At 43.7% G+C, this 12,144-nt stretch overlaps 1 protein-coding gene across 2 annotated transcripts in view; it reads left to right on the top strand.

The window, feature by feature from the left end:
* Window positions 1-12,144, top strand: part of LOC124038288 (regulator of G-protein signaling 7-like) — a 128,682-nt gene that overhangs the window by 110,325 nt on the left and 6,213 nt on the right. For both annotated transcript variants that reach the window (XM_046353957.1, XM_046353956.1), the window contains 5 exons: window positions 905-979; window positions 1,087-1,185; window positions 1,268-1,329; window positions 1,730-1,840; window positions 2,076-2,201. In XM_046353957.1, coding sequence (XP_046209913.1) covers window positions 905-979; window positions 1,087-1,185; window positions 1,268-1,329; window positions 1,730-1,840; window positions 2,076-2,201 — 473 coding nt within the window. The remainder of the gene's footprint in view (window positions 1-904; window positions 980-1,086; window positions 1,186-1,267; window positions 1,330-1,729; window positions 1,841-2,075; window positions 2,202-12,144) is intronic.

Raw genomic sequence — 12,144 nt, 5'->3', positions numbered from 1 at the left:
GAATAATTACAATTTTAAGTTAATTTCCGATTGAGCCGACATATAGCGCTGAACTTCCACGATAGGTATTGAATCGACAAACTTAGTATTCCTTTGTGAAATATTGTTGTCGTTTGTCATGTATACATGTTTAGAAATATTAATTGTCAACAACCTAAGTTGTTCTTATCTTAGAAATTGTATTAACTTTCATGGATTATTTATTAGATGTCTTTTTATAAAATGACAAAGAATGTAACCTGTGCATTTTTTCAGTCTTCAAAGATATTTCCTTCACCATTCAGTGTGAATAATGTAATGGATTTGGATAATAGTCACATTTTCAGAGCTTGGTAAAGGCAGAGATTTTTTCTTTCTTCTTTGTCTGCTGTAATATCTAAATATTATCACTGTACTGTCAATCCCCCCCCCAAAAAAAAATAAAAAATAACATAGAGCTCTCCAGTGGTCTGTTTGACCTCATCATCCATTCAGACACATATCCTTCTTAGCATTAGCTTCCACTCGGGAATGGATGTGCCTAATTGATGCATTCTCGGCATTATAATCAGGTACCTTTCTGATTTCACAGCAGCCTTGTCAAACCACTTAAGCACCGTGATCCTGGAGGATGCCTTGATTGTACCCTTTGTTTAACCATGCAGGACGTACCAATAATATGTTTTATTTCTCAGTGACACATTGATTGTTTGGAATTTTTGTTAGATTTTTTACATTAATATTTCACAAGACCATGTTTGACTGCGCATGCAGCAAATTACAATAGAAGAAGTAGGCTATGATTTGCTGGGTTCACTAAACAGTTCTACCTGAGCCGCTAGTGAATCAATAAGAGGAGGCAGAGAATGCTCACTGAAGGTGTTTATTTTATTAATTTATACTGCTGATTTTTGTTGCACTCCAGCCCGGATGTGTAAACACAACAGAAGTTGACATAAAGAAGTCCTCCAGAATGAAAAACCCCCACAAGACAAGAAAGGTTAGAGTGTCTGATAAATTCATTGCTTCTGAATAACAGGTCACTTGAAACCACTGTTGTTCGAGTTTGACGTTGGTGGGTTCTGTTTGATTGTCTCTCTGCCTCAGTCTGTATATGGGCCTCAGAATGATGTGCGCACCCACAGCCCCACCCACACCCTTGCCCCAGAGGCCAAGCCGGCCACAGAGGAGGAGCTACAGGACCAGGTAATGTAGGGCGTGCTGGACTGCCTGGTTGGTTTTCTCTTCGCAATAATTCACAAAATATTATTTCCCCTTGTTTTTCCAGATCACTTATTGGGGAGGGCAATTAGACAGACATCGGCTGAAAATGTCCAAAGTGGCCGAGAGGTGAGCTACGTTCTCCTTCTCTCCACTCCCCCCCCCCATTGATCCATTGTTGAACTCTTTAATGTTTATTGGAGCCAGTAATTAAGAGCTTAGACAACCTTGAAAAGTGTGTAGTCCAAACAATACCCGGATGTGTATCATCAGCACTAAGGCTTTTTGTCATTTCCTGTGCCATAACACTGAACAGAATGTAGATTCCCATCCTTAGTTGTCTGGGTTACTCACTATTGTGTTAGAGTAAATATGCTAGATTATTTCACTTCCTGCTATCTTCGAAGGTCAAATACTGTATAGCACTGCTCTTAGTCATATCCTGAGTTCCCCAGGCGGCATGAAACATTGTTACCTTTTCTGTCCACTTTACCTGCCTGAACTGAATAGTTTGTTTTCTTTTTCCCAGTTTGTTGGCCTATACAGAGCAATATGTGGAATACGACCCCTTCATCACGCCAACTGACCCCTCCAACCCCTGGATCTCAGACGACACCACTGTGTGGGAGCTGGAGGCCAGGTTTGTCTTCTTGTACTGTATTTTTTACTTTTTTAAATGTTTTATCTGTGTTGTTTTACACTGGTACAAGTATAGTGTGTGGTACCAGTAAATGCTTTGTAAGTTGCACTGCTGAAAACCATCTCATGAGGGATGTCAGGTAATACTATAATGATTTGTAGCTGTGTAGTGTGTACTGTTCACTGAGGTTTCCTGCTATACACTGTGGTGTCTGACTGCGTGTGTCTCTCCCCAGTAAGGAGCCAGGTCAGCAGAGGGTGAAGAGGTGGGCATTCGGAATCAATGAGGTTCTCAAGGATCAGGTGGGGAGGGAGCAGTTCCTCAAGTTCCTGGAGTCTGAGTTTAGCTCAGAGAACCTGAGGTAGGGGATACAGTGCATACACATACACATAACACATATCTACGCACGTACGTCCCCACATGCATACACTCACTTCCTTTCTCTCACACAATCATAATGTATCCTTGCATAAACTTTCACGTTGCCTGTACTCCCTCTGCTGGTACTTCTCTGAACTGTTTTGCCCAGGGGTAATCTTTAGGTCAATCTGGTCATTTAACTAAGTGAGAGTTGATATTATCTAACTGAGTGAGAGTCAGAGGTGAAATTTTACACCTAATCCGTCACATGAATTACCCTATAATTAGATAGATGTGATGTTATCACCAGCAAAGGACATAACTGAGTACTGAAAATGAATTCAAATACAGTTGAAGTCGGAAGTGTACATACACTTAGGTTGGAGTGATTAAAACTAGTTTTTCAACAACTCCACAAATCTTGTAAACAAACTATAGTTTTGGCAAGTCGGTTAGGACATCTACTTTGTGCATTACATTTACATTTACATTTAAGTCATTTAGCAGACGCTCTTATCCAGAGCGACTTACAAATTGGTGCAATCACCTTATGACATCCAGTGGGACAGTCACTTAACAATAGTGCATCTAAAACTTAGGGGGGGTGGGGTGAGAGGGATTACTTAACCTGACACAAATAATTTCCCCAACAATTGTTTACAGACAGATTATTTCACTATATAACTTATATAGTATCACAATTCCAGTAGGTCAGAAGTTTACATACGATAAATTGACTGTGCCTTTAAACAGCTTGGAAAATTCCAGAAAATGATGTCTTGGCTTTAGAATCTTCTGAAAGGCTAATTGACATCATTTGAGTCAGTTGGAGGTGTACCTATGGATGTATTTGAAGGCCTACATTCAAACTCGGTGCCTCTGCTTGACATTATGGGAAAATCAAAAGAAATCAGCTAAGACCTCAGAAACAAAATTGTAGACCTCCACATGTCTGGTTCATCCTTGGGAGAAATTTCCAAATGCCTGAAGGTACCACGTTCATCTGTACAAACAATAGTATGCAAGTATGAACACCATGGGACCACGCAGCCGTCATTCCGCTCAGGAAGGAGACGCGTTCTGTCTCCTAGAGATGAACGTACTTTGGTGTGAAAAGTGCAAATCAATCCCAGAACAACAGCAAATAACCCTGTGAAGATGCTGGAGGAAACAAGTACGAAAGTATCAATATATATCCTATATCATAACCTGAGAGGCCGCTCAGCAAAAAAGAAGCCACTTCTCCAAACCCCCATTAAAAAAGCCAGACTACGGTTTGCAAGTGCACATGGGGACAAAGATCATACTTTTTTGAGAAATGTCCTCTGGTCTGATGAAACAAAAATGGAACTGTTTGGCCATAATGACCATCGTTATGTTTGGAGGAAAAAGGGGAACGCTTGCAAGGCGAAGAACACCATCCCAAACGTAAAGCACGGGGGTGGCAGCATCATGTTGTGGGGTGCTTTGCTGCAGGATGGACTGGTGCACTACACAAAATAGATGGCATCATGAGGGAGGATAATTATGTGGATATATTGAAGCAACATCTCAAGACATCAGTCAGGAAGTTAACGCGTGGTCGCAATTTGTTCTTCCAAATGGACCCCAAGCATACTTCCAAAGTTGTGGCAAAATGGCTTAAGGACAACAAAGTCAAGGTATTGGAGTGGCCATCACAAAGTCCTGACCTCAATCCTATAGAAAATTTGTGGGCAGAACTGAAAAATCATGTGCGAGAAAGGAGGACTACAAACCTGACTCAGTTACAACAGCTCTGTCAGGAAGAATGGGCCAAAATTCACCCAGTTTATTGTGGGAAGCTTGTGGAAGGCTATCCAAGACATTTGACCCAAGTTAAACTATTTAAAGGCAATGCTACCAAATACTTATTGAGTGTATGTAAACTTCTGACCCACTGGGAATGTGATGACATAAATAAAAGCTGAAATAAATAATTCTCTCTACTATTATTCTGACATTTCACATTCTTAAAACAAAGTGGCCTAATTGACCTAAGACAGGGAATTTGTACTAGGATTAAATGTCAGGAATTGTGAAAAACAGAGTTTATATGTATTTGGCTAAGGTGTTTGTAAACTTTCGACTTCAACTGTATACCAGACAAATATTTCCAGAGAAAATCTCTAATACTATACAGAAATTCCTTTAAGAAGCCATGGTGAGAAAACGGCTTTTTCTAGACTAGACATGCACAAGCATGCACACTTAATACGTTGGTAGTCCTGTATTAGCCTCAAGATTGATAGAGAAGGGCAAAAATAGAGGAGTTAAAATAATAAACGCAAATAGACGCAACGCAACATGTTTAGCTTGTCAGGATTTGGCCAGGGTTGTTCCGGTTTTTGGTCACTAGATGCCCCCATTGTGCCTTTTGACCTTTTGTTTTCCCTTGATCCCCATTATTATTTGCACCTGTGCCTTGTTTCCCCTGATTGTATTTAAACCCTTTGTTTTACTCAGTTCTTTGCTCTGTGTTTGTATGTTAGCACCCAGCCCTAGTACTCTGTGAACTCTTGTTGATCCCGGTGGACTCTCTTGTGGAATTCTGTTTTTTTGTTCTTGTTTGTTTGTTTGTTTGTTTTTGAGTATCTTTTGAGGCTTTTTGTGCTATACCTTCCACCTTGTGGATTTACCTTTTTGTCTTGGAGGATTACCTTTGTTCTTGTGGAATTCCTTTTGAGGTTGTGGAGTTAATTGTTTTCCTGAAGAACTTCACTTTTTACTTCATTAAATACACCGTCTCAAGTACTGCTGTGTCTGCCTCATCTTCTGGGTTCTGCTGACTATTCGTGGCTCAGTTGGTTTAGTGACTGTTTCTCACTCCGGAGACCTGGGTTCGTAACCGGGTCCTGACAGAAACACAGAGCCAGAAATGAACCCAGAGGCAGCCAGTTCCCAGGACCTTGTTGCCATGCTGTCTCACCACCAGGAGACTGTCCAATGCCACGAAGTCGCCCTGGTTCAGCAAGAGGCCTTAATGGCTAGACATTCTCATCTTCTGTCGGAGATGCTGACTTCCATAAAGCAGATATCTGATCGACTTACCCCGGCAACAGTTCCCGTCCCAGTACCTCAGATTCACGTACCCATGGCAGTTAACCCTCTGGCTGAACCTCGTCTTCCACCTCCCCAACGGTTCTCCGGTGATCCAAGTGCTTGTAAAGGGTTTCTCACCCAATGTTCTCTCTCCTTCGAGCTGCAACCCTCGTCGTTCCCCACCGACCGGTCGAAGATCGCATATATCATCACCCTGCTGTCGGAAAAAGCCCTGCATGGGCTACTGCTGTGTGGGATGCCCATAGTTCCTGCTGTGCCAGCTACTCTGCCTTTGCTGAGGAATTCAAACGAGTGTTTCAAGGCCCAAGCAGTGGTCCTGACTCAGCCAAACAGCTCCTGACTCTCCACCAAGGTCGGCGCAGCGTGACGGACTATGCCATCCAGTTCCGCACGGTGGCAGCAGCGAGTGGCTGGAACAACGAGGCGCTCACGGTGTGCTTTCTGAAAGGCCTTTCCGACACTATCCAAGATGAACTGGCCACTCGGGAACCACCGGACAATCTCGAGTCCATGATCAAGTTGGCCTCACGCATTGACCAGCGTCTGAGAGAGAGAGAACTCAACCGTAGACCTCTTGCCCCTATCAGTCCTAGCTCCGAGTCCCCAGCCTTTATCCTCGCTGGCTCCACCGGAACTCATGCAGATTGGACGCATCTCCCAGGCTGAGAGAGACCGCCGGATGAGGGAGTGACGCTGTCTATATTGCGGCAAACCGGGCCATTTCCGTTCCACGTGTCCCGGGCTCCAGGGAAACGCTCTGTTCCGTACAGACCGGGGGGAACTGGAACGGGAAACATAACCTCCTCCCATCCGTCCAACTCCCGTCTGCTCATTCCAGTCATCCTTTCCTGGGACAACCACAAGCTTCACCTTCAAGCCATGGTAGACTCTGGAGCCGCAGGTAACTTCATGGATGGTGTCTGGGCGAAGGAGAATGGCGTTCCCTCTGAACCTCTAAGTGACCCCATGAGGGTTACTACATTGGATGGAAGCCCTTTGGGATCTGGACTTGTCACTCATGTCACTACCTCCTTGCGACTTTCAGTTTCACAACACCAGGAATTGATGAACTTTCATTTGATCTCCTGTTCAGAGTTCCCTCTCGTCCTTGGATACCCCTGGCTTCACAGCCATAACCCTCACATCGACTGGTCTGTGGGCACTATCAAGCAGTGGGGTCCTACGTGCCAAGCTACTTGTATTTTCCCGAATTCCCCGAGTTCTACTCCCGAGTCTTTAGAATCCATCGACCTGACCCGAGTTCCCGAGTGTTACCATGACCTCAAACTGGTATTTAGCAAATAGAGGGCCACCATGCTACCACCCCATAGACCTTATGATTGCCCCATCGAACTGTTTCCGGGCACTTGCCACCCCAGGGGTCGGATCTTTTCCCTATCTCCACCCGAACGAGCTGCTATGGATACCTACATCAAGGACGCTCTGGAAGCAGGCCTCATGCGTCCATCCACCTCACCGGCGGGAGCAGGGTTTTTCTTTGTGGCCAAGAAAGACGGTGGATTACGTCCTTGCATCGACTACCGGGGACTCAATGCCATAACCGTCCGTAACCGTTACCCGCTACCCCTTATGGCCAAAGCTTGACCTGCGGAACGCATACCATCTTGTGCGGATCAGACCTGGTGACGAGTGGAAGACCGCTTTCAACACGCCTACTGGTCACTATGAATACTTGGTGGTGCCCTTCGGCCTGACCAACGCCACAGCGGTGTTCCAAGCGCTCATAAACGATGTGCTTAGGGATATGCTTAACATATTTGTGTTTGTTTACTTGGATGACATCCTCATCTTTTCGAGCTCTCTTCAAGAACACACAAAGCATATCAGACAAGTACTCAAACGCCTCCTAGACAGCCATCTGTACGTTAAGCCGGAAAAATGTGAATTCCATTCATCCCGAGTACAATTCCTGGGATTTGTAGTGGAGTTCAGGGCCCTCCACCCTGAGAGAGCTGGTAGGAACGTCAGGAGCCGTTCCTAGGGGGGGGGGGGATTCTGTCAGGATTTGGCCAGGGTTGTTCCGGTTTTTGGTCACTAGATGCCCCCATTGTGCCTTTTGACCTTTTGTTTTCCCTTGATCCCCATTATTATTTGCACCTGTGCCTCGTTTCCCCTGATTGTATTTAAACCCTTTGTTTTACTCAGTTCTTTGCTGTGTGTTTGTATGTTAGCACCCAGCCCTAGTACTCTGTGAACTCTTGTTGATCCCGGTGGACTCTCTTGTGGAATTCTGTTTTTTTGTTCTTGTTTGTTTTGTTTTTGAGTATCTTTTGAGGCTTTTTGTGCTATACCTTCCACCTTGTGGTTTTACCTTTTTGTCTTGGAGGATTACCTTTGTTCTTGTGGAATTCCTTTTGAGGTTGTGGAGTTAAATGTTTTCCTGAAGAACTTCACTTTTTACTTCATTAAATACACCGTCTCAAGTACTGCTGTGTCTGCCTCATCTTCTGGGTTCTGCTGTCTATTCGTGGCTCAGTTGGTTTAGTGACTGTTTCTCACTCCGGAGACCCGGGTTAAGTAACCGGGTCCTGACATAGCTGAAATAAAAGATCCCAGAAATGTTCCATATGTCCATTGCTTGTGTTTCTTAGCCCAAGTAAGTATTGTGACGTTGTATTAGTTAATGTGCCGACTGCTGCTCATCGAATGATTAATGGTTTATAATTGCGTGATTAAATGAATCAGGCAATTATATCGATCAGAATATTGATTTTACAATAGTTGATAATTTATAAATTTCCTCTACAGTCTCATTCTGAATGTCGCATAATCCGTGCATCTGCAAAATCCCGAGTCCCACCAATGAGATCGTACCACATCAATTGTAGTTAACTATGTATTTACTAGAAAGCTAAAATGATAATAAAAGATACACAAAACACAGTCTAGGCTATTGATTAGAACTTAGTACAACAGGCCAACACATTCTGGCGAGAAAGAGAAAAAGAGAAAATACACGAGAGAAATATACACTTGGGTGCATTTATCAGCTATGCTTATTTGAACCCTAACCTTGCCCCGAACTGCCGCTCTTATGGGTCAGAATATAATGATGTTATTACGTGTTGAAGGTCTCTGCTGTGGGTCTCTGCGTGGACCGTTTCGTCTTCTCGGATGGCACACTTCACTGGTTGTCCTCACGATGTCAGTGTCCTTTTTGCTTAACGGCCTAATTCCTCCCCCTTATTCTGAAAGGGTTCTTCTGAGGGTTCTTCATCCGTAGTATGTGTAGAAAAGGATTCCTTTGTCTTCAACCTTGTGTTGCGTTTTGGGTTTGTTGTCTACTCAGACCTTTGCTGCAGCTCGGGTCAGTTAGTCTGGTATGTTAATTCTTAAATTCTATGGCTGGGGGGTAGTATTGAGTAGCTTGGATGAATAAGGTGCCCAAAGGCAATGGCCTGCTCCTCAGTGTCAGTTGCTAATATATGCATATTATTATTAGTATTGGATAGAAAACACTCTGGAGTTTCTAAAACTGTTTGAATGATGTCTGTGAGTATAACAGAACTCATATGGCAGGCAAACACCTGAGGAGAAATCAAAACATGAAGTGAGAAATCTGAGGCTGGTATGTACTCAACACAGTTCTCATTGAAATCCCCTTGAGATATTAATGATGTTGCACTTCCTAGGGCTTCCACTTGAATGAGGCTTGTACTGTGTTGTGGGACTGAATGACAGCAGAATGAATCAGGTGTCTGGCAGTCAGCCATTTTCTGGTAACGCGCATTCCACATGATAGCGACCTGCGTTCCATGGCTCCTGAAGACACAAAGGAATACTCCGGTTGGAACTTTATTGAAGATTAATGTTAAAAACATCCTAATGATTGATTCTGTACTTAGTTTGAAATGTTTCTTCGACCTGTAATAACGTTTTGAAGTTTTTGTCCGACGTAATGCTGACCAGAACGAGCGTTTGGATATGTATACCAAATACAAAAGTAGCTAATTGGACATAAATAACAGACATTATCGAACAAATCAAGCATTTATTGTGGACCCGGGATTCATTGGAGTGCATTCTGATGAAGATCATCAAAGGTAAGGGAATATTAGCATGTAATTTATGGTTTATGTTGACTTCAACATGGCAGCTATTTTGACTTGATTGTTCTGAGCGCCGTCTCAGATTATTGCATGGTTTGCTTTTTCCGTCCGTTTAAAAACAAATCTGACACAGCGGTTGCATTAAGGACAGGTATAATTCCATGTGTATAACTTGTATTATCATCTACATTTATGAGTATTTCTGTTGAATCGATGTGGCTATGCAAAATCACTGGATGTTTTTGGAACTAGCGAATGTAACGCGGCAGATTTTTTTTATTTTAAAACTTTATCAAACAAAACATACATGTATTGTGTAACATCAAGTCCTATGAGTGTCATCTGATGAAGATCAAAGGTTAGTGATTCATTTTATCTCTATTTGTGCTTTCTGTGACTCCTCTCTTTGGCTGGGAAAATGGCTGTGTTTTTCTGTGGCTTGGTGGTGACCTAACATAATCGTTTGTGGTGCTTTCGCCGTAAATCCTATTTGAAATCGTATTCTGGGATTAACAACAAGAATACATTTAAAAAGGTATAAGATACATGTATGTTTGAGGAATTTTAATTATGAGATTTCTGTTGTTTTGAATTTGGCGCCCTGCACTTTCACTGGCTGTTGTCATATCATCCCATTAACGGGATTGCAGCCCAAAGAGGTTTTATACCCTCGGGTCAGAAGTGGGTGTAACTGCCTTTAGGGAAATTCTCTGTGCATACCAAGTTGAGAGGCAAGGTCTAGATTTTACTCAAATCCAATTTTAGACAACTAACTTCACATTTCATCTTTACCAAAACATTCTCTTTGATTTGGACATTTTACACACAACGTACAATGTATAAACATCAAGCATATACTAGGAAAACTCTTTAAGTTACAATGTTTTCGTAATAACGCCGCCCTTTAACCTTTAATAACAAACAAAAAAATAACATTAATTTTCATATTCCGTCTATCGTCATTACCACCATTGTGGCTGACGGAAACTATTGTTCCAAAGTCCATTTATTGCATGTTTAATGTTCTGAGGCTGGTTCTCCATAGTGAGATTTACAATGGGCGTGAGGGGTCATGAAACCCCCACATCTTCATACCCTTAGATCTCTCCTCCTCTGTTGGGATGAGAGATAATCTGTAGGGTTGTGGTCTCCTGTAACCTGACCTGTTCAGGACAGTCATGACACAAGTCCCTTCTTATTGGTTTCCTTTTAGTAGCGGATTCTTTGCAGCATTTCGATCATGAGGCCTAGTGCGTGGTGCCGGCACTGGTGGTACCGGGCTGGTGACACGCACCTCAGGCAAGTGCGGGGAGGAGGAACAGGGCGTACCGGACTGCCGAGGTGCACTGTAGGCCTGGTGCGTGGTTCCGGCACTGGTGGTACCGGGCTGGGGACACACACCTCAGGGTGAGTGAAAGGAGCAGGAAAAGGGCGTACTGGACCCTGGAGGCACACTGGAGGCCTGGTGCGTGGTGCCGGCACTGGTGGTACCGGGCTGGTGACACGCACCTCAGGGCGAGTGCTGGGAGAAGGAACAGGGCATACTGGACCCTGGAGGCACACTGGAGAAAGATTGTGAGCATTAGGAACAGAACACACAGGATTGTGAATGTACACTGGAGACCTGGTGAGTATAGCCGGCATCAATTGTTCCGGAACTTTAACACATGTTTCAGGATGAGTACGAGGAACTGACACAGGTGGCATCGGACAGCCAACACGCTCCTCAGGGTGAATGCCATGCATACTACGCCAAACCAACAGCTCTCTCTCTTCACTCTCCTCCAACTTCATCAACAACTCCTCGAATGTCTCATAATCTCCCCTCCATTCACTCTCCTCCATTCTGTCCAATAACTTCTCAACAATCTCAGACTCACCCCTCAACTTCGCCGACTGCTCCATGTGTCCCCTCCCAAAATTTTCTTGGGGTTTCTGTGGCCTACCTCCCCGACGTTGTTGCTGTCCTCTCTTACTTCGCCGTTCCTCCTGCGCAGTTTCCACCTGCCTCCATGGTAGGCGATCCTCTCCTGCCAAAATCTCCTCCCACATCCAGGATCTTTTACCGTGCAGTACTTCGTCTCAGGTCCATTTTTCCACAAAGCGTCATTCCTCCCTTTCACGCTGCTTGGTCCTGATTTGGGGAGTTATTCTGTCACGTTCATCATATTGATGAGACCAAGGCGCAGCGTGATAAGCATACATTCTTCTTTTAATGAAGGGAAAACCACTAAACAAACTAACAAAGAAACAAAACGACTGTGAAGCTATATAACATGAGTCCTAACATGCAGCTACACATAGACAATAACCCACAAAACCAAAATGGAAAATGGCAACCTAAATAGGATCCCCAATCAGAGACAACGATAAACAGCTGCCTCTGATTGGGAACCAACTCAGGCCACCATAGACCTACATTTACCTAGACATACGGAAACCCCATAGATATACGAAAACCCTAGACAAGAAACACACATACCACCCTCATCACACCCTGACCTAACCAAAATAATAAAGAAAACAATGATAACTAAGGTCAGGGCGTGACAGAGAGTGATTGATTGATTTAATCTTTTATTTATTTATTCACATTCCCAGTGGGTCAGAAATGTACATACACTCAATTAGTATTTGGTAGCATTGCCTTTACATTGATTAACTTGGGTCAAATATTTCGGGTAGCCTTCCACAAGCTTCCCACAATAAGTTGGGTGAATTTTGGCCCATTCTTCCTGACAGAGCTGGCGTAACTGAGTCAGGTTTGTAGGCCTCCTTGCTCGCACATGCTTT

Source organism: Oncorhynchus gorbuscha, linkage group LG06 (genome assembly GCF_021184085.1).
Source record: "Oncorhynchus gorbuscha isolate QuinsamMale2020 ecotype Even-year linkage group LG06, OgorEven_v1.0, whole genome shotgun sequence".
Taxonomy (NCBI): domain Eukaryota; kingdom Metazoa; phylum Chordata; class Actinopteri; order Salmoniformes; family Salmonidae; genus Oncorhynchus; species Oncorhynchus gorbuscha.
The sequence above is the reverse complement of the archived record's forward strand: the minus strand, read 5'-3'. Positions and strand labels throughout refer to the sequence as shown.